Source organism: Photinus pyralis, unplaced genomic scaffold (assembly GCF_008802855.1).
Source record: "Photinus pyralis isolate 1611_PpyrPB1 unplaced genomic scaffold, Ppyr1.3 Ppyr1.4_LG8, whole genome shotgun sequence".
In the NCBI taxonomy this organism is placed as follows: Eukaryota; Metazoa; Arthropoda; class Insecta; order Coleoptera; family Lampyridae; genus Photinus; species Photinus pyralis.
This window is the reverse complement of record NW_022170819.1, coordinates 27,601,647-27,625,161: the sequence shown is the minus strand read 5'-3', so window position 1 is coordinate 27,625,161 and position 23,515 is coordinate 27,601,647. Positions and strand designations below refer to the sequence as shown.

Genomic DNA, 23,515 nt, shown 5'->3' with positions numbered 1-23,515 from the left:
GTTCGTAATCAGCTTACCAGTTTACCATGGTTTTAGCTTGTATTTGTTGACAAGAAGCTAAACAGCAGTCATCGTCGACAATTTAGTTTTTTGTCATTCAACCTTCTTGTCATCACTAAATGTATCATCCCTTAGGATTACAAATAGCTACCATTGCCTAACATTGTCGTCGCATATCCGCAACTAGTTCTTGTTTTGGGTGTAAATATGCAACCGAGGGGTCTGGGGCATACCCCCCAGCAAAGAAAAATGCCCCTTTCCTTACCCATCATGCAATCATTTGTATATTATCATTCAAATGAAATTTTCGTTTCTTAAAGGGAGGGGGGACAGTATTACGTTAACACTGGAAAGTTCTCTCGCGTTTTGGAAAAGGATCATTGAATCATCATTTTCGCACGAGAAGTTCATACCTCACGGATCCCTAGTCATACGTTCAATAGTCCTTTTCAAAATGTACAAGGCGAGTTCTAAGGGGCAGTTACTTTCGTTTTGGGTAAAAACCGACAACCGGGGGGTCTGGGGGGTATGGAATTCCCCCAGCAAAGAAAATTTGATGATTCTTTCCTTAGTCAAACTGACTACAATCATACAACCAGGGGGTCTGGGGGTATGAAATATACCCTCCAGCAAAAAAAATTTGATGATCCTTTCCCTATATCCATCATAGAATCATTTGTATATTTTCATACAAATGAAAGTCTCGTTTACTTTTTCCTTCAGAAATACCGGTCGGCGCGTAACCCCTTTACCCCATAGTAATTGCCAACGAATTTTTACGTGGGATTTCATGAGCGGATGCATACAATGTAATCAATCAAATTACTAGGAAACGAAAATTGGAAATTACTGTCAAACGGAAAACGTCATCTTTTATACTTGAAAATGAGGTCTTTGCTCCACATATTTAGTCTGCCCATTAGGCGACTGTGTAAGACAAACTTGCATACCTCATGCGGGATGTGCCAGGTAAGTACTTGTCTGCAGTTACTCAGGATTAAACACACTTTTTTCTCGATTGGATAGAAAAAGGTTCGAAAAGAAAAAGACTCGTTCGGCGAGTTAGACGTTCCGGTCGATAAATACTACGGTGCCCAAACCGTTCGTTCAACGATGAACTTTGATATCGGCGGCGAAACCGAACTAATGCCCGTAAGTTTCTCCTCCTCAGTTTTGGTTTTAAACGCAAGTCTCTAGTATCCCGTGGTGACTGCGATGGGCGTTTTAAAAAAAGCCGCCGCGATTGTCAATAAAGAGTTTGGGTTGCCGAAGGACATCGCGGACGCAATCGTGAAGGCCTCCGACGAGGTCATTTCTGGAAAACTGTACAAGGACCATTTTCCCTTGGTGATTTGGCAGACGGGTTCTGGCACTCAAACTAATATGAACGCAAACGAGGTCATTAGCAATCGCGCCATTGAAATCATGGGAGGAAAGTTGGGCTCGCAGAAGCCGGTCCATCCGAACGACCATGTGAATAAAAGTCAAAGCAGTAATGACACCTACCCCACCGCCATGCACATAGCAGTGGCTCGCGAGATCCACTGCACTCTTCTTCCAAATTTGCAAATGCTGCACGACGCCTTAGACTGTAAGGCGAAGGAGTTTAAAGATATAATTAAAATCGGCCGGACGCATACTCAGGATGCAGTTCCGTTGACGTTGGGCCAGGAGTTCGGCGGGTATGTGCAGCAATTGAAGTTTGGCATCGACAGAGTGTGCGACACTTTGCCACGCTTGTACCTGCTGGCGATCGGAGGTACGGCGGTCGGCACCGGGCTTAACACGAGGAAGGGTTTTGCGGAAAAATGTGCGTTGGAGATAGCGAAGCTGACAAGTTTGCCTTTCGTATCGGCTCCCAATAAATTCGAGGCGTTAGCCGCGCATGACTCCATGGTGGAGGTATCCGGTGCGTTAAACGTGGTAGCGGTGTCACTCATGAAGATCGCCAACGACATCAGATTTCTGGCATCGGGCCCGCGTTGTGGTCTAGGCGAACTGAGTCTCCCCGAAAACGAACCTGGCAGTTCGATCATGCCGGGGAAGGTTAACCCAACACAATGCGAGGCCATCACGATGGTGGCCGCGCAAGTCATGGGCAATCACGTAGCGGTCTCCATCGGCGGATCCAACGGTCACTTCGAGCTGAACGTGTTCAAGCCAATGATAGTCGCCAACGTGCTCAGATCCATACGACTATTGGGCGACTCGTGCAGGTCCTTCGCGAATAACTGCGCGGTTGGAATCGTCGCAAACAAGGAGGCGATAAAGAAGATAATGGCAGAAAGTCTCATGCTAGTTACCGCTTTAAATCCGCATATCGGGTACGATAAGGCGGCGGCCATCGCCAAGCTGGCCCACAAGGACGGGTCGACGTTGAAACAGGCCGCGATTAAGCTGGGTCACGTCACCGATAAACAGTTCGACGAGTGGGTTAAACCAGAAAACATGCTGGGCCCGCAATAATTTCCCGCGTGTATTATGTTTTTAATTATCTCCGTTTCTTTGGTTCAGATCAATTAATTAGACCCGAGAAGTCTCTTTTGCTTTCAATTGTTGTCGCCATTTTTTAAATGTGAGATTTTCCGAAAACTTCACGACTCCCTTCTGGCAACCTTGGACCGAATGCTTTCAAAAACTTCCCACACTAACCCCCTTCCTAATTTTCATTAATTAATTGATCCTTTTTTTTCCAGTCTAACAATGATTTTTCTTTAAAAGGCAATCATGATCTCTGTACTCCCAGAGGGCAAAAAAACTAAGCTGTCCTTAATCTCAGAGCTGCGTAATTTTTAGGCCAGATATCTTCCCGAAGCCATTATAAGAAGAGTACAAGAATTTAACTACGTTAAAAAATTCTACCACTTATTTTCGGACCAGTTGTACAATTTATTGGAAAATTTAGCCCTCTAATTTTGACACCCTGTAGCCTTTCTATGATATGTAATGCCTAAATTGTTATAACCTTTAAAAAGCCCAATTTGCTAATTGTGGCGGGCCCTACCGTTGAATGTCAAAGCTTGTAGTTTATCCAAATACAAAAGTTACCTTTTTTGTCCATTTTATTTGGAATCCCTCGCTCGTAGTGGAAAATTCCCCAGAGGCAAGGTTAGCGTTCTTTGGTACGTGTAGTTTCCTTCACACCCCTATCTTAAGCGGTACTCTAAAGCGATCGTTGCTGGCCTTGAGCTTGAAAATGGAACCAACGCAAACTTGGCAACTCGCGTCTGTTTTCCACCAACTGCAAGCCCACATTCTTATATATTTTCGTTGCGGCTGCACTTTTCAGATAAATAATGGTTTTGGTAGAGCCTAAAATAACCAGCTGTCGTGGGTCATGCATTTTATATTTAAGTATTTATTCTATGGAGCATTGTTTCTTAATTGCTTTCGGAAAACGGTAGAGCTATAAAGACTGGTGTTTGGCGGAACGATTTTCCGTTAATTAAGGATAAATTCGTACCTTCATCGCCGAAGAAACGAAACTTTTCCCTTTTGAACATTGTTAGTTTGGATTATCAGCAAAGTCTTACAACGTTCAGGTGTTTTGCCTGAATAACTAGTTGCGTAAGGTGCTCAAGTCAGCGAAATTCGTACTTACTCAATAAACATGCACGTTTTAAAATCTTTTAACTATGAACGTTGTAATTATGCAACAAGTTCAATGAGTAGGTGAATTGTATTCTTTAGCACCGCACACTACCCATTTCAATTACAATCCATTACTATAATTAAATAATTACTGTTTTCTCCCAACTAACATACAAACGTATTCATTCAATCGGCGGCGGTCACATTACGCTAGAATGCGTCTCCATGACTGCGCATGCTTTGAGGTCGCTGACTGCATTAAAGCCCATTACAAAGAATTATGGGAAAACATTGATTATAATCGCGAATTAATACTTTTATTTCGCTTGTTGTGGGGTGCTGAGGGTTTGTTTTAACAATACAACCCCCACTTACAGATCTTCCGAACCACTGCATGGTCAATTCCTAACTTCTCTGCCCTGCATAGTCACCTCGACAGTTACCTATAGCGAAGAATCAAAATGTAGCATATTCCCTTTCACTCACTTTTATAATTCACTTAGCCCTTAACTATCGGACCAACCCGCTTCGAAAATAACCAATTTGTCACGTTACCGCGTACCTCGAGCTGGAGTTAATTATTGTGAAGGGTGAGTCTAGATGAGGATTAAATAAGAGAGACTTAAGTAGATGCAACGAAAACGAACGCATGCTGAAAATTGAACTGGAAGAGCGATCATTTTGAAAAATGGGAAAGTCAAAAATATTTGAATGCTCCTGTGAGTTTGTCGTCTCGATACACTGCACTCATACAGTATACATTAACATTAAAGGGAAGACTTCTCCCAAAATTGAATTGTAGCAAAATGTTAAGAAAATCCGTTAATTAATTAATTCCCGCGTAATAAATCGTGTATTATGTTTTTAATTATCTCCGTTTCTTTGGCTCAGATCAATTAATTTGACCCGAGAAGTCTCTTTTGCTTTCAATTGTTGTCATTTTTTAAATGTGAGATTTTCCGAAAACTTCACCACTCCCTTCTGGTAGCCTTGGACCGAATGCCTTCAAAAACTTCCCACACTAACCCCCTTCCTAATTTTCATTATTTAATTGATCCTTTTTTTTCCATATAAAGTCTAACAATGAAGTCCAACTATTTTTCTTTAAAAAGGCAATCATGATCTCTGTACTCCCAGAGGGCAAGTAAAACTAAGCTGTCCTTAATCTCAGAGCTGCGTAATTTTTAGGTCAGATATCTTCCCGAAGCCATTATATGAAGAGAAACGTTAAAAAATTCCACTACTTATTTTCGGACCAGTTGTACAATTTATTGGAAAATTTAGCCCTTTAATTTTGACACCCTGTAGCCTTTCTATGATATGTAATGTCTAAATTGTTATAACCTTTAAAAAATCCCAAGAATCCCAATTTGCTAATTGTGACGGGCCCTACCGTTGAATGTTAAAGCTTGTAGTTTATCCAAATACAAAAGTTACTACCTTTTTTGTCCGTTTGTACGTTGTAATTATGCAACAAGTTCAATGAGTAGGTGAATTGTACAGACTATTCTTCAGCACCTCACACTACCTACTTGACTTGATTACAATCAATTAGTATAATTAAATAATTACTGTTTTCTCCCAACTCCTATACAAACGTAGTCAACCAATCGGCGGTCACACTCCGCTGGAATGCGTTTCCAGCGCATGCTTTGAAGTCGCTGACTGCATTAAAGCCCACTACAAATAACTATGGAAAAATATTGGTTGTAATCGCGAGTCAATCCTTTAAGTTCGCTTGTTGTGGGGTGCTGAGCACTTGCTCTAACAATACAATCCCCTTGGTCAATTCCTAAATTCTCTGCCCTGCATAGTGACCTATAGGGAAGAATCAAAATGTAGCATTTTCCCTTTCACTCACTTTTATAATTCACTTAGCCCTTAACTATCGGACCAATCCGCTTAGAAAATAACCAATTTGTCACGTCACCGTCTATTTCGAGCTGGAGTTAATTATTGTAAACAGTGCACCTAGATGAGGATTAAATAACATTAAAGGAATTCTCCCAAAATTGAATTGTAGCAAAATATTAAGAAAATCCGTTAATAGCTACGTCTTAATTTTGCCTTAATTTTGTTTACTTTAATCATTTGACAGACTTTGTAAAATTTCTCTTCCAGCTTGCGACGTCAACAAATTAATTTCGTTTCCATTTTTCCCATTTTCTCTTGCTCCAGTTCTCCTTACACTTACAGTCATTATTCCATTTTCTTAACGTTTCCACCTTTCAACTTCCATTTACGCATTAATTACGTCTATAATTTAAAGTACGTCGTCAGAATCGAATCCGCTAAGAAAAAATATCTCGCCCAATATTTGCTCTCGTCCCGTTTATTAGCGGAAAACGCGCTCTTCGATTAGGCACACTCGAGAGAGGTAATTGAAGCGAGCAAATACATCATTCCACCCCTTAGATACAATTAAATAACATTTGATCTTATGCAAATTTAATCTCGAATCGTTTCGCGATGGGGAAAAAAAATGTTGATAGAGAGCGAATTCTACCGATATTTCGTATTTCGCTCATGATCCCAATATTATGATAACGCAAAGCTGGCGCGACCGCCTCACAACTTTAATGTCGCTATAATCTCAATATATTACGTGATCTTTGAGAACGTTAAGATGGAAATTGATCGAGCCGAATTAGATATCGCGATGGAACGGGGATGCTCTTACTTGTTTATTCTATGGCGAAACGAGATTCCGTGAAACAATAGGTGGAGCGATTTATTGGTATTGATTTTCTGAAGTAGCGATTGCATTTACTGAAGACTTCCCCCTTGTAGTAAATGTGCACTAAAATTGAAGCGTTATGACCAACTCTTCTGTTCAGCTTTAACAGTCATCATCAGGCCAAGGGTCATGTTTAGAAAAATACAGAAATAACGGCTGATTTTTATAAGTTTCTCGAAAACGAATCGACCGATGTAAAAAAATCAAACAGCGAAATAAAGGGTTTCGAAAGACCTTTCAAACAAGCTATTACTCGATACCACTTGTCATTTAAAATTTTTAAAGGAATGACCCTGGAGGCAGAAGGCGAAAGGGGGTGAAGTAGTTTTTCGTTAAAAAGTTGTCCTCCTTGACAAATCTTTTGACGTGTCTCAGTGTTTTTTCTTTTACTCAGTGGTTTTCGATAAATCCGATTTCAAATGAACACCCTGTGTACATATAAAAATTCCTGATTCAAATCTCGTTTTTTTACGTTTCCCAAAGACGAGGGAGGGTGGGTTGTTATTTTGGCGATCGCTGAACGCTACCCATTTCCAACTCTAAAATCAATTTGATTAAATTTTTAAATTTTTACCCTTTTTATTAGCATTGCAACCTTTGAAAATATATGCAATGATTGGTAACCTATAAACAATTTTAAATTTGTCGTCTGGATGACGTATTTCCGCCTTCACAATGCAAGCGTTCCAGACAGCCTACCTATCTAGAAATCTTGGTCTGGGGTGCTGTCTTCTTCAATAAAAAATAAAAACTTTAATAAAATAACATTTATACATTAAGGACTCCAGCAATGACTTTCAGTTTGCTGAGTAATCTATGCTCTTAATACGAACCTAATGCTCAAAACTCCAAGACTCAGCGAACGTTCGTTGTAGAGATCTCAATAGATTTATAAAAAGAGACATTTAAAGGAAATTCGTAAATTATCGACTTCAAGAACGAAAGCGATGCAGAAATAGCGCGATAGTACGAGTATAATGCTAAAAACCCGAAAGTTCTACGATATTCCTTTGTCGAGATTTCGATCGCTAACAGCTAAAACGTCTCTGTAGGAGTATCACTTTCAAAGTTCTCATCATTTATATAAAAGCAGATCAAAGGTCTCAAATCCCGATCATTAAAACCAAACGCAACCGTAATCATTAACCGCACAGTGCCGATTTCCTTTTTTTCCACTAATAATTTCCCACCCCTTAGTTCGTTTCCTGTCAAAAGTCCTCAAAAGCACCAAGTCGTACTGGTATTACATGAGTTACAAACTTTGCTAGCCAAAAAATGTATCTTATTACCTCACACGTGAACTGTAATCAATAAAATCCCAGATACAAGGTAATTATTAACCATTTTAAGGATGAAAGTGGTTTGTAAATATGTATCGAGCTTGTGAAATCGAAATTAAAACAAAAATTCGAATCGTCCTTTTATATGTAAAGCTTTTTATACGAATTGAAATTTTAATCGTGGAATAGAAAGGAAATTACTACACTTTTTACGCGTTTTTCGCACCTCTAAAACTTTTCCGATTTCCTTTTTGGCGCACAGCGGAGTGGCAAGCGCTTAAATCAGGAAGCGTATTTAAACGAAAAATTATATACGTACAAAAATAAAGATTGCCTTAACGTGCAATGTGAACGCCACTTGTCAGACGAAACTGCAGGGGTGGGAAGATATGAGGATCACTCGTATGAACAAATTGGCTACCTTTAGAGAAAATTGTCTTTCTATTTCGTTATCCACTTCGTACGATAGAATAAGGGTAGCTGAGTGCAATTTAACACACAGGTAAGAAAATTACACTAATATGTATCCAGTCAGATATTCAAGATTTTTGAGAAAATGAGAAAAAGAGGGTGCATTGTAACACTACTTTTAATCTACTCTTTTCTTTTTCGGATTCTAGAGACGTTAATGAAATGTAATGACAAGATTTCAACGGTTTTTAAGAGAATTTTTTCAGACAAAACGAATCTATAAGGGTTGTAGAGAGGTTTTTGAGAGATTATTCAAAAATTATTAAAGCAGAATGTTTAGGTATTTTTTAAAACATTTTCTTTTACAGATTTTATGAAAATCCGTCACTTACTAGACGGTTTATTTAAAGGGATTCTTGAGGAATCTTTGGATTCTTCAGATTATTTTCAAGTCTGTTTCAGAGAATATTTTGGGGTTTCGTCAATGCCTTTTCAGATTCTTTGCAGATTCCTACATACTTTTTGCGGCATTTGGACATCTCCTAGAAGTTTTTTTTAGGATTTCAGAGTCTTCAGAGACTCACGAAATCATTTTAAGTGCTTCAAGTTTTGAGATAGCTTCTGAAAGATTTTTAGAAATTCTGGTTATTCATAAAATAAGCCGACGAATTATCCCCTTCCACATGTACAGGGTGGTCCATCGTAGAGGCTTGCGGTAAAAGAAGTTATTACTAAAACGGCCACAAGAAAAATATTTTTAAGTGTCTGATATGGCCGCTAGTGGGCGTAACTGCAATCTGGAATCTAAAAAAGTGATGTTTCTGTCAATTCCGCTATACTAATCCAACAAAAAAATGCCCGGTCTTTGAAGTCGACGGTAATCTGAACCTTTTTTGTTTGACAATTATTGCTGTATCTCTAAAAATGAAGTGATGGGGGGTATTCTGTAAAGAACACCCTGTATCTTCGAAACGACTGAGCCAATTTTAATAGACTCGGGTTAGTTCAAAATAACGATTCTTCGGCTACAAATATTACAATATTTGAAGTTTTGTTAGTTTCACATATTGCCGCTTGAGGGCTTTTTTCGACATTCCGACAGAAATGGTTAATTTTTTCAAAAAATTAAATGCATTGGTTCGATTTTGTTTTTTGATGCCTAAACGAGCTCGCGAAAACCTTCATGTTTGAAGAAATCAAAAACTAAAAAGACCTAAATACTTTTAATTAGATTTAGATGCTGGACTCAGAATCTGAAGGTGTGTATTGTGCCATTTTTTAAAAAATTCTAAAAATGCGCTCCATGTAAACCAAGATGTAAGCTATCGTGAGAATCCGGAGTACTTTCAAAATTTCTACGGTATGGTGTGGTATGGAATACCTCCCCAGGAAGAAAGGTTTGTTTTCACTTGTGCTAGGAGAGGTGCTTGGTAGTACAAAGGATCCGAATTTAAGACCTAATTAGGCGTGGACTCTGTCCTCCCTTCTATCGTAATCCAGAATTCTAGGGGATACTGTGTTGGCTGGGTATGGAATACCCCCCAGACGCCCCGGTGATAAGCTACCCTAAAATATTCATGATTATTTTCTGAGGAATGCAGTCATTTTCCTTTCTCGTGAGATACTCAGTTGCTAAGGCCTAACGTTTTGGAAGAAAACGTAGCAGAGGAGAATCTGAGGAAGAATGATTCGTTGACCATTTTTTTGAAGAACTATCATGAGAATACTGAGTACGTTTAAAATTTTGGGGGAAAACATGTCACCGGGGGGAATACTCCCCAGGAAAAAATATTTGATAACACTTTCACATTAGCCTTTGGTAAAAGGTAATTGATTTCAACTGTGCCGGGGGACATTGTTAGCTGGGGAGTATTCCACACCCCCAAAACTCCCCGGTGATACGTTACCCTAAAATATTCATGGCTTGCTATGATTGTTTTTTTTTGCGGGAGTGCCTTTCCCGGGAGAGATTCCACACACGTGAGTTCCTAAGGCTTGACGTTTTGGAAAAAAACGTGGCACCGGGAGGGGAGGGTCAATACCCCCAGGAATAAACGTTGATCATTTTCCGAAAACCGATCACGAGACTTTACTACTTTCAAAACTTCGGGGGAAAACGTAGCACCGGGGGAAATACTTCCCAGGTAAAAAAATTTTTCATGACACTGTCACATTAGCTTTTGGAAAAAAGTAGTCGATTTTAACTGTGCTGAGAGATCTTGTGTTGGCTGGAGGTATTTCATACCCCCCCGATCTTCCCGGTGGTACGTTACCCTAAAATATTTATGGCTTGCTTATAATTATTTTGTGGCGAGTGCCGTCAAGTTTTCCGTTTCTGGAAAAGGGTCCATACACGCCAGTTCTTATTAGGGCTTAACGTTGCTTAACGTTGGGTCCGTTAACTTGCCCCCCCCCCCCCACTGAGAGATTTCATAGTCGTATTATTTTGAAATGAATGCGCTCGTTATGCGCTCATATGCGCCACCGATAATAACTCTTGCGCCATTATCGTTTTTTAGAAATCCGAAAAAACATTTGGGGGGGGCAAGTGAACGTAGCCCCCCCCCCCCCGTACGTATTTTGTCCCTTGTAACTAGGTCACCTGATACATTTGGTTATGCGCTCAATGGGGGTTTACAGTATAGTTGAATTCCGCAGTTCTAATTTAATAAGCGTGTCCCTGAAACCATAAAACATTTTTTTGGACAGTAAAAGTTTATTTAAAAATAGAGGCTGATTAGCAAAAAAATAATGAACATGTGCGGTTTTAAAGGTTTATTCAAAACGATATGATTGTGGCGGGCTCTGTGACGTAATAAGCCCGACCAATCAGCTCCTAGAACCATTCAGATGACATAACGACTTGGCAATATTGCAGAAGAATGGCATTTATAACTTGCGTCATCTGTCACAGGCACTTGTTACTTTCGTGCTAGATGCAGTTAAACGTCCCTCTCAAAACGTCAAATGTGACAAACGTCAGACCCTCGCGTAAGGTTGCCAGCTCACTTCTACGTGATTGGTTGTAGGTTTGTGACGTATTTAGTCTGAAGCGTTTCAAATTCGGACTAAAAACACAGCTTTTCAATAATTTATTTGGGTTTATTTTACTCGCAAATAAAAATTGAGGACACACGGGTCTTTTTATTTTTAATGTACTTTGTGGATCAGAAATAAAAAATGAAGGCGGGATGACCCCATATGCGCCACTTGAATTAGCTAAGGCGCCATTACGGTTAAGCCGTGACAAATTTTCAAAAAGTGGGGGGGGGGGCAACTTAACGTTACTTTTTTTTAACATCTTTTCATACGAAATTGTACTCTCAGGTATGCGCTGAAATGCGCCGTAAAAAGATATCTTTGCGCCATTATTGTTTTTTGGTTATCCTTAAATATGTTTGGGGGGGCCAAGTGAATGGAATCCCCCATAACGCATTTGGCTACCGGTATTTGTGCCACTTGATACATCTGGTTATGAGCTCAATTGCGCCACTTGAATTAAAGCTAGCGCCATTACGGTTAAGCCATAAAAAATTTTAAAAAGGGGGGGGGCTAATTGTTTTTTGGTTATCCTTAAATATATTTGGGGGGGCCAAGTGAACGGAATCCCCCATAACGCATTTTGCTACCGGTATTTGTGCCACTTGATACATCTGGTTATGAGCTCAATTGCGCCACTTGAATTAAAGCTAGCGCCATTACGGTTAAGCCATAAAAAAATTTTAAAAAGGGGGGGGCTAACTTAACGTTTTCAAAAGTTACGTTTTTTAACATGTTTTTTCTACTACATCGTACCTTTCATCATGCGCTAAAATGCGCCGTAAACAAAAATCTTGGCGCCATTATAGTGTTTCAGAAACACTATACAGGGTGTTTTTTTGGGAGCTTTAGTTAAACGATTCTGAGAAAGTAAAATAGGTAGGTTTTTAAAATTTTGTATTTAGGAGTTACTCCGAAGGCCGAATCGATGTAAAATATTTTCAAAATGGACGCACTTCCGGAAATAACTTTTGAAAACGCTAAGTTAGACCCTCCACTTTTTAAAAAATTTTTATGGCTTAACCGTAATGGCGCTAGCTTTAATTCAAGTGGCGCAATTGAGCGCATAACCAAATGTATCAGGTGACCTAGTTACAAGGGACAAAATACGTACTGGGGAGGGGGGGGAGGGCTACGTTCACTTGGCCCCCCCAAATGTTTTTTCGGATTTCTAAAAAACGATAATGGTGCAAGAGTTATTATCGGTGGCGCATATGAGCGCATAACGAGCGCATTCATTTCAAAATAATACGACTATGAAATCTCTCAGTGGGGGGGCCAAGTTAACGGACACCTTAAGGTTTTGGAAAAGAATGTAGGATCGGTGTTCTGGGGGATATAGAATACCCCCCGGGAAGAAAGATTCGTTTGAAATGTCAAGCACATTTCAAATAATTGACCAATCATAAGCATTTCGGATGACCGTATCGTCGGATTTCGTATTCATGTGAATCCAGCTTTAATGTTTTGCAAAATAAACCAGGGGGTTTGGGTAGTATGCTCACATGAAACAAGATTCGGTGGCCATTTTCTGAACAAAGTATCATGAGAATCCTGAGTATTTTCAACGTTTTGGGGGTACACTTAGCACCGGAAGGAATACTCTCCAAGAAAAAAAGGATTGAATGACACTGTTATTCACAGCTTTCGGGAATGTAAACGATTTCACCTTTGCTGCGGAATATTGTGTTGGCTGAATATCCCCCAGACCCTTTGGTTAAGTTACCCTAAAATGTTCATGTCTCACTTATGGCTATTTTGTTGCGGGAGTGTCGTCAAATTTTCCTTTTCTGGGAGAGATTCCACACACGTGAGTCTTAAGTTTTGGAAGAAATCGTAGCACCGGGGGGTCAATACCCCCAAGGAAGAAGAAAGATTCGTTGACTATTTTCCGAAAAACTATCATGAGAATACTTTCAAAATGTTGGGTGAAAACGTAGCACGGGAAAAAGCCTGGAAAAAAGTAATTGATTTCAACTGTGCTACTGGATATTGTGTTAGCTGGGGGGTATTCCATATCCCCCTGGAGATACGTTATTATAAAATTTTCATGCTTCGCTTATGATTATTTTCTGGAGAGTGCCATCAAATTTTCCTTTTCCAGGAGATATTCTATACACGTGACCTCCTAGGGCTTAATTTTTTGCAAGAAAAGGGGCACCCGGGGGGTCTGTGTGGTATGTTCACAGGAAACAAGATTAGGTGGTCATTTTCTGAAAAAACTATGTTACCGTAAAATATTTATGGCGTGCATATGATTATTTTCTGGGGATGCCGTCAAATTTTCCTTTCCCGGAGATATTCTACACACGTGACGTTTGAAAGAAAACGTGGCACCGGGGGTTCTGGGGTGTATGGAATGGAATGATTCGGTGTCCATTTTCTGAAAAAAATATCATGATAATCCTGAATACTTTCAACATTTTGGGGGAAAACGTTTTGGAAGAAAACGTGCCACCGGGGGGATCAATACCCCCAGGAAGAAAGATTCCCGAAAAACTATCATGAGAATACTTTTCAAAATTTTGGGGGAAAACTCCCCAGGAACAAAAAAATTTATGATACTGTCCGCCCACAAAATGGCTTCTTATCAGTGAATCATATTTGTTGAAGCTTTTTCTTCATTTTGCAATATCAATTAAGTAATAAATAATTTCTCATACCTACACTACCGAATTACCTCACGCTTATTTAGTGGTTTAGAGTAGACAAGACCAACTAAGATACCTATTTTAGCTCTTAGTTACAGTGACATCTCATCTCCAGTCATCCGAAAGCTATTAATAAAACAATGCTCTCCAGACATTGAATGACGGAGAAAGCACAGGCTTCAATTCCACCAAATACTGAAAGATTTGCTCTTGAAAGTCCAGTTTATTGGAAATTTAATTACGCTTGGCATTCATTACGATTGCTTTGGCGTAAAATGCTAGCTAATTTAATAGTCAACACACTCGACATCTCAATAACCGGAATAGAATGTAAACGCTTGATCCAGTCATTCATCGCGTACCCCAGTAATTAATTGATGCCAAGTACAAAATTAAAATGGAACTTTACCACTAAATTGGATACATTGGCGAACGCTCTCTGTTATAATTAATACGCGATGCTTATTTGAATAGATGAATTAATTACGACTGAATGTTAATACTGACATTCTCATACATCGAGGTGCGTAGCGTTGCGGCGATAATATTTACGCGACCGACGACGTTATGAATTAATTCGAAATTGGGGGGGCAACTATGTCCAATAAACGCCGCAATTTGCTCGGATCTACGAATTCAATAGGTGGTGTAAATACATGCCGGTGGACAATTAGAATGAATCCTTGATGCGACATCATTCCATGTCAAACCCAATTACCGAAGTTAATTTGGTGCTATGAAAATTCAATGTTACTATACATATAGGTACTGTTGCGTGCAGTAATTCGGTCAATAAATTATTTCTTCTGGACGTCATGTCACTTTGGGTTCTTTAACTGTCCAACGTCCCCCAGATATCTATCATCACATTTCATTTGTTTCCATTTCCCTGAATTTTCCTTATGAAGACAAAAAACACTTCACATTCACTTGACAACGTTAGGGGTTTCCACCAGTTGTGATTTTGAGAAACTTTTCTACCTCTCCACCCTAGGAGGATCGGTGGTTATACGGGGACAGTCACTGACATAATTAATATTCCTCGTACTCTTCAAAAGAGAACCTCCCAAGTTCTCTGTATTCCTTCCGCATTTAATAATGTGTATTAGAAGCCTTCCATTAACATTGCTCCATGACAATGATTATTGCGACAATGGATGCCATGGAATTACTCAGTATTGCCTAAACTTGTCGGTGGAAACGACTTTAATTGACTCGCAACCGTTTAGTAATTTCAAAATGGAGAAAACATTTTAAATTATTTGAAGATAGCAAGAATGTGATCCGCAATTAAAATCGTGCACCTCGAAATAAACGCCGGCCTTTTGTGTCTATAATGAGATGAAAGCACTTGCCTTAGAAAACACGATTTTCTTAACTAAAATGAACAAGAGAAACTTTTGTGTTTTCCTACCTTGAAACCAAAATAAACAGTCTTTGAATGAACAAATTTATTTCCTCGCTCTAAACCTCTTTCACTATATAATTATATATTGCTATGTAGAAAAGTATGTAGATATACCACTTATCTTCAATGCACGAACAAGTAATATAACAATACGGGGCTTTGTTCGACTTTTGAATAAGTACCTACCAAGTGTAATCCCAAATGAAAATAGTTATTTACGTAACAACCACTTATGAAATGATGGATTTTACTTGATTCATGATTCGCTCGCTTCGCCAAAAATCAAACAAAAAGAGCCTTTTTAACTGAATCGTTAATAATAATAGCTACATCGTATCTAAACCAACTCATATATTTAATATTGACTTAGATAATGCTATGCGTGCTTGGTCAACGGCCATATCTAATGAATTATAGCAAATCTCTGGCCCATTTACTTATGTAAATAGGGAAGCGTATTGAAACCAAAACGGAGATACCTATTTGCTCGATTTTTGAGAAAAAGCTGTGACATCAAAACATCAAACTACTATTAGTCCCGGCTAAATAGCTCGAAAATAATTTATTTTCAAAAAAAAAAATAGTTACCGGGCAAAACCGGATTTTTCAGGCAAGTGAAATTGGGAAAAAATAATTAAAACAGCTGAATTTTTCCGCAGGTGAAATTACGGGGGTTGAAAGTGGTGTTTTGTAAATTGTGGCACAAGTATGGAAATGTTATCGAGATTTAAAAAATGATCAACTTTTGTATCTGCACTATTTTCACAAAACCTCCAATTTTCGTAGAAAAACCGGAAAAACTGTTTTTTTTTCGTTTTTTATTCCTATTTTTGCGAAAAAAAGTCGTAGGGGTTTGAAATTTGGAAGAAACAGCTTGTTTTCTGATAAAAAAAGGAGATAATTTTTTGGGCCCGTAAAGTTGAACCGTTTTCAAGATCTCACGATTTCTGAAAAAAACCACCTTTTTTTCAAGGGGGTGAAAAATCTATTTTTTTTCATCGTACAGAGGTGCGCGGGGTAGCAAAATTTTCGTAAGGACTTACATTTTAATAATCAAAAATAAAAAATATTATTCCAATAGAAAAATTTTAAGAAAAGCGGCAAAAACTGAGAGAACAGCTTTAAGATATAGCGTTTTTGACAGTAGGTAAATAGCGTTTTTGCAACTAAATTAACGTATTGGATCCGCTCTAAGTTTTTGAAATCTGTCTTCTCTCTCCTGTTTAATGTTGCTAAAAATTTTTCTCTTGTTTCCTAGTGCCCAACTGCTTTAATTGAAGCATCTCATTTCTTTTTTCTGCATTTTTACCGCAATAAAAGCAATTCGAAGTAAAATCGAATTCTTTTGCTTCCTGAACAATTTGTTTGTTCACCAACTCTTCTTGCTGCCTGAGCCTGTTTACAGCTGATGGGATTAATCTGGGCCTGTTAATTTACAGGAACTATGAATAAAATCCTTACGAAGTTTATTCCAAGTTTTTACATCTCAAATCATTTGCTTTGGCCTGTAAAACTAACGTTCTTATTGCAGATTTTGCAAGTTTATCAACAGGTCCAATGCAATTGCATCAGCTGTAAAACAAGCAGGAAGATGAGCCAGTGAACAAAAACAAATTATTCAGGAATCAGGAAGCAAGCTAATTCGATTTTATTTCGAATTGCTTTTATTGCGGTAAAAATGCAGAAAAAAGAAGTAATAAAGATGTTGTAGCTAAAACAGTTGAGCATAAGATAACAAAAGAGAATATTTAAGCAAACATTAAAGAGAAGCAAGAAGACAGATTTCGAAAAAATCTTTATTAACATCCGACATGATTTATCATGTCAAAAACTGTGTATATCTTAAAACTTTTTTTCCAGTTTTTGGCTATTTTCTCGAATTTTTGCTATAGGAATATTATTTTTTTATTTTTGTTTATTAAAATATATCTTCCCGAAAATTTTGCTACCCCGCGCATGTGTACGATGAAACAAATGGATTTTTCATCCCCTTGAAAAAGAGGTGTTTTTTCAGAACTCGTGAGATCTCGGAAACGATTCAACTTTACGGGCTCAAAAAAATTGTCTCCTTTTTTTATCATAAAACAAGCTATCTTTACTCCAAATTTCAAATCCCTACGACTTTTTTTCGCAAAAATAAGAATAAAAATCGAAAAAAAAGGTTTTTCCGGTTTTTCTACGAAAATTGGAGATTATGTGTATTCAAAAGTTATGGGCAAAAAACCAATTTCGACAAAAAATTCAAAGGGCTGTAACTATTGATCTAGTAATCCGATCTTAGAACTGTTTAAAATTATGGATTCTACAGGCCACATTCTATAAGAAATTTTTTTTCCGGGTCGATCTGAGACAATTTTTTTTTCGGGCCCCAAAAAAGGCAGTGTACAATCTTCCTTTTTTTACCAAAAATCGACTGCACCAAAATTTCTCGGGAAAAAACTTTTTCTTATTAATTTGGGTGCGTAGAATCCAAAACGATTCGTACTTTTTCGATTAGACGTCTCAATCAAAAGAAACCAATTTCGAAATAAAATTGAAAGGGCTGTAACTTTTGAACTAGTAGCCCAATCTAGGAACTGTTTGAAATTATGGATTCTACAGGCCACATTCTATAATACAATATTTTTTTCCGGTCGATCTGATACAATTTTTTTTTCGGGCCTCAAAAAAAGGCAGTGTATAACCTTCCTTTTTTACCAAAAATCGACTGCACCAAAATTTCTCGGGAAAAAACTTTTTCTTATTAATTTGGGTGCGTAGAATCCAAAACAATTCGTACTTTTTCGATTAGACTTCTCAATGTGATGTTAAATTACACGTTTTTTTTAAAGTGCGTAATTTTACAGTAAAATTACCTGTCGTTTATGTTTTTTATGTTTTTTTTAATATCCCATAAACCTTTTTGAATTTTGTGAGTGTTTGAAAACAAAAACACTTGTTAAATTGTATATTTTGGTGTATTAAATAAAATACCCAAACAGTAGGTATTTCGCCGTCACGCGTCGTTTGGAGGAAAAAGTTCCAGATCGCGAATTAGATGCTGTATCATCTTCATTAAACCAAACTAGATTCAACGGTGAATCGTTTACGTTGGTAGTACCCTTGATGGTCAAAATGTATCAAATAGGTATATTATGTAACTTACAAAAATTACGGTTTTTTAAATAAAAAACGTAAGTTACGTAAATTTCATAAAAAACATAAATTACATAAAAAACCGACCTCTTGTAAGTTACGCGTAATATAACCGTTTTTTAATGTAACTTACAAATCGTTATTTTACAATCCACATCACTAGTAATTAATTTTTTTATTCTCTATAACTTTTATCGCCTAAAATAAATAGTTTTGCAAAATACAAGTTTCTACCCCTTTCCACCCCCGTGATTTCACCCGCGGAAAAATTCAGCTGTTTTAATTATTTTTTCTCAATTTCTAATCATTTCACCAGCATGAAAAACCCGGTATGAACGGGTAACTAATTTTTTTTGTAACAAAATATTATATGGACTGGACTATATTGCTATATTCCTATTACAATAAAATTGAAAAGCCTCCTTGCCAAGAATCCAAGGTAGTGGTGTTTTCAATTCTTCCTTGTACCCTTGTCTCTGAAAATGTTAAATAATTCCCGGCGTTACCATCTTAATTTCAAGCGCAAAACCACCCCTTGGTATTGTGGATGACAAAATTCCTTTTAAAACCGCCATTAAATTAATAATGCACATAAAAGAAGACAAATTCGTACAAGTTCTCTTTTGCCGACAATGGCCCTCCTTTCATAACAAGCCAGTTCGACATTATCAATGGCTTCCGCCGCCGCCGGCAAAAAAAAGACGAAGATTGACTAAATGTCTTGTAAAGTTAAAAATAGTTTTTACTGCCTTTGTCGAATTGTTCTTTTATTCATTCTTTGCCCGATTTCATTTTTATAATGTTTATTTTAAGCGAGCATTTTCAAGTCAAATTCGAAAGTAATGTAATTTATAGCGAAAGTTTTCGGTTAGGGTCTTAGAGCTTTTTCTCGAGCGAAATGCAAAAAAAAAATGCGAACCTCTAATGCACGAAAATTTAGGTTTATCGATTTTTAAAATTGACCTACTTTGTATTTTCCACGGGCAACTTTCGTTACATTAGCCTTTTGATCGGTCTTTACGAAAATACGAGAACGATGCGATGATTTTAGTTGACGAGGAAAGAAAGCCCTAGGTAGCCCTTCAACGCTGTAAATTTCTCTTCCTTTTATTTCATAACTTCACATTTTGTCACCAATCTGATCCACTTGATCCCCATCCTACTATTTCGATTAATAATACCACCCTGTCTATCTTCATTAGCTCGCTTGAGATCCCGGACTGACGAGGAATAAAAAATAAAATGAAATAACCTTTACACATTTTTTCATATTTTTCCATCTCACTTCTTAACTAACGAGCTCCTAGCGAGTTCATAATTTTGCGATCTGTCTGTCTGTCCGTTATCTCGAGAACGAATGGGTCGATTACGATGAAATTTTGTAGGTGGATTCTTTATCAAATTTATAGATCCGAGTTCGAGAATTGGCAATAATTCACAGTAATCTTTATGATATCCGTAGGTACTGCTTTAAGATGAGGCGTTTTAACTAAGTAAGTAGTTGAGATTAATTATCTGCAAACCCTTCAGACCACAGATCTAGACCCTTTTACGGAAATACCCAAAACTTTACGTATACACTTTGTTTCATGTTAAGAAAAAGGCGAATATGTTCCACCGAAATTTATGCCCGTTAAACACGCCCCGCTTTGTGTTCTGTTATTACAAATTCGCAACATAGTCTCGTTGGTATCCCAGTCTATTGTGTACCATATATTATTTGGCACGTTCTAAGAGTAAGCTGAATAGGTCAGTTCGTAGTCTTGCTGGGTTTACACGGGGGAAAGTTTAAAATTAGTATTTTATTTTCCACAATAGATTATAATGCTTTTAGAGGTTCAATTCTGGTAGTCAATCGGAAAGACAAATTAATATCCCTTATTAATGGCGCAATAAAGTTTTCCCTATGTCTAATTGTATGAGTAGTAAACATTTGGGCAAGTTTGTGTATTTTTATAAAAGATTTTATTTAAGTGTTTGCGATAGGACAAGAGATGGAGGTGGTGAACAATGTGCGTATTATTTTCCTCTGAAGTTACTTAATTTAATGATGATTGGCTCTTTATTTGTAAATACCGTATTAATTTTGTGGAAGACGCAGTTCGTCGGTTTCGAAATAAAGTGTGTGAAGAAGTAAATAGGATTATTTAAAAAATAAAAAACTTATATCTAGTAATTTTAAGATTTTCTTATTTTATTTATGAAACGCCTGCGCACGGGGTAATTTCTTTAAACAAGCTTTGTAAGGTTCTTGTTCTTCCAGGAATTTTGGTTTAATTTTTCATTTAATTTTTCTCGGGATACATTTTTGTCTTTACCAATCAATTAATTGACTGTCTATTCGAACCCATTGTGCGACCCGGATAGAGTGCTAATGCCAGATTTTTTCTCCTTATCCAAGTGATCAAAATTTGCATAGTAGCGAATGTCGATTCTTTACATAAAGATGACTATATGAATAAAATTGGTTAGATCGAGATTTAGTTTGATTAAGAACTAGATGGTTTTCATTCAAATAATCATTTAAGGATTACAAACGCATCAACTTTGCAAATCCAGTGTGAAAGGGGGTTATAGAGTCATCTAGATCATACAATATAGTAAAAACAGTAAGGGACCCAAGATACTTCCCTGGGGCACCCCCCCCCCCATTACTCAAGTTTGAAAACATTGTCATATTAGCTTTTGGGAAAAAGTAATCGATTTCACCTGTGCTGGGAGATATTGTGTTGCCTGGGGGATATTCCATACCCCATTTCACCTGTGCTGGAGGATATGTGTTGGCTGGGGGGGGGGGGGTATTCCATACCCTCCATAGCCCCCGGCGATACGTTACCCTAAAATATTCATGAGTTGTCTATGATTATTTTATGAGAAAAGTTATCAAACTTTTCTTTCCTGAGAGGCTTAACCTTTTGAAAGAAAACGTAGAGCTCAGGGGGGTAAATAGTGCGTATTGTCGCGAAAAAATTCAGTGGAAGTTACCTAATTAATTAATGTCGAGTAAAAACTGTCCGCCGCATAAAGTGAAATAGTGTACGGTCAAGGACAATCTAATTACTGTGCGTTTGCACTTCGGTAAGCTTAAATTGGTCCATGAACCAATTACCCACACTGCCAGGTTCCTAGGCATCATTGTCGACGATGACCTGTCATGGCGGCCGCACATTAACCACGTGTGTAAAAAACTTAATGAGGCGTACTACGTGATGCTTAATCTAAAACGGTGTTTAGATTGTGAAGCACTACTAACTGTTTACTACGCCCTGGCTTACCCTCATTTAGCATACGGTGTGGCAGCGTGGGGTGCAGCTTCGGAAAGTCAGAGTGTTCATCCTTCAGACGAGGATCATAAGATTAATGTTTGGCATTAAGCCGCTACATTCACATAAGGACTCTTTTATCAAAAATAGAATTCTCACATTCACCAGCATTTATATATACAAATTGTGCAACTTCGTATTTAACAATCGCAAGCTTTTTGCCTCGTTAAATACCAACCACAATTACCCTACAAGAAATGCTAACGCACTCGCTGTTCCCTTTCATTCTACCGCAAAATTCGAAAGAGGACCACTGTACACTAGCATCAAAATCTTCAATGCCCTACCAGCCTTCATTAAGGATTTGAAAAACAGTGCTCAATTTAAAGCCGCCCTCAAAAGGTATTTGATAGCTGAGTGCTTTTACAAAGTATGTGATCTCAATTCTAACATATGATAACTATAGTATAGTCATTACTCTGTGATAAATTTATTTGACTGTTTGTTTGTATGCATGTATGTTTTCCTTGTGATATATTTGACAATATTCGTTTAGATATAACTGGACGATGTCTATGTCAATGTTTTGTTGATCACCAGACAATAAATTATTATTATTATTATTATTAATTAAGAGATTAAGATATTTTCGCTAGTACAAAGAACCATTGTTAAAACTGATGTGCAAACGTTTACTGCAGTGAACCTTCAGAAGATATGGAACTCGGTCAACTCGCCGATGTAAAACATTTTAATTTCCGCATCAGAATAAACCAATAAGAAAGCACAATGCAAATTATTACTTAGTGAACGTATATATTCTTGGAAGGGGGATACTAGTTAAATATGACGTATGTAAACTTGATAATATAATAGAATTCTCTTACCACACATAATTTTCAGCAGTAATAAGTGAAGTTACTCACCTGAAACAAAAAAAAAATTGTTAAGTAAATAAATAACATCAAATCTGTAACATAAAAGTTATACAAGTTAAGGTAATGGTAGAAAATCGATGTTGACTATTTGTAATGATAATAAAAAGATGTTATGCACATTATAATCCTCACTGAAGAGTCGATGGGCAGATAGAATTTCAGTTTCTTGGATTACTAGTGAAAAATGTAAAAAACGCTGCTTAGATTTTACGTCTCCTTGGTCTCACGCGGTGCTAGAAATTAGATTACCGAAAACGGCAAGCCCGAAAACAATTTGCAGTTAAAAGGTAGTCCGAGAAGATCTGCCTGAGCACTCGTTGCAGTTTTAATTGAAACGAGATGGATAAAGTTTTGGACTAAAGTCGACGAAGGATTAGGGTGGGCGTTTTAGTGAATCCGTCGATAAGTTTGACTGGAACAACTTTTGTTTATTCTTGTATTCGTTAAAGTGTGTGCGAAAGAAGTTTATCTCAAGTAGTTATAAAGTTGGAAACAAATAACGTTCACTTCTTATAAAAAGTTTTGTATTAGTTAAAAGTTGCCTTAAAGTATCTATCTACTACAACGACGTATACACACACACGTATATAAAAAACTTCGAGGACTCCATTATCGGCCAAAAGCTATTATGAATTGATGATTTTAAAGTACCTGAAATTTTAAACATTCAAGAATGAATGATGAATAATAAATTGTATTTTAAAAAGGGATCGGATTTGTTGCAATTTTCGTACGTTACACTCCTATTCTTTAGGGCACAAGTAATTTACAGGCTGTGCGCACAGTGGAATGATGCGTCAACAATGCAGTATATCCTTAAAAGGGTCACCATATTGCTTACTGCCTCTTCAAGAAGTAAGTAATAATGTAATAAGCACGAATAATCGATTAACGATACTTTATAGGGTGTTTCTAGATCGTTATTGCATCACCACTATTCGTTACCAGGAAACTCTGTATACGAATATTAACTGATCTATGTCAAATAAAGGGGTTGTATATCTTTAAGAAAAAAAAATTAAAATTAAAACACTTAAAATCGAACATTTTGATTTGTACTTT

The 23,515-nt window shown here is 37.5% G+C and overlaps 1 protein-coding gene across 1 annotated transcript; it reads left to right on the top strand.

Moving 5' to 3' along the window:
• The first annotated feature begins 837 nt into the window (after positions 1-837).
• On the top strand, positions 838-3,017 carry LOC116178936 (fumarate hydratase, mitochondrial-like). Its single transcript, XM_031498597.1, has 3 exons — positions 838-969; positions 1,027-1,152; positions 1,198-3,017. The coding sequence occupies exons 1-3, from the start codon at positions 886-888 to the stop codon at positions 2,464-2,466; spliced, it is 1,479 nt and encodes a 492-aa protein (XP_031354457.1). The 5' UTR covers positions 838-885; the 3' UTR covers positions 2,467-3,017.
• Positions 3,018-23,515: the final 20,498 nt, after the last annotated feature.

Bases quoted from the DNA above. Each gene is read 5' to 3' on its own strand.
- LOC116178936 (XM_031498597.1), top strand. From the start codon at position 886: ATGAGGTCTTTGCTCCACATATTTAGTCTGCCCATTAGGCGACTGTGT. The intron at 970-1,026 runs GTAAGTACTTGT...TCGATTGGATAG, and splicing joins CCTCATGCGGGATGTGCCAG to AAAAAGGTTCGAAAAGAAAA. The intron at 1,153-1,197 runs GTAAGTTTCTCC...GCAAGTCTCTAG, and splicing joins GCGAAACCGAACTAATGCCC to TATCCCGTGGTGACTGCGAT.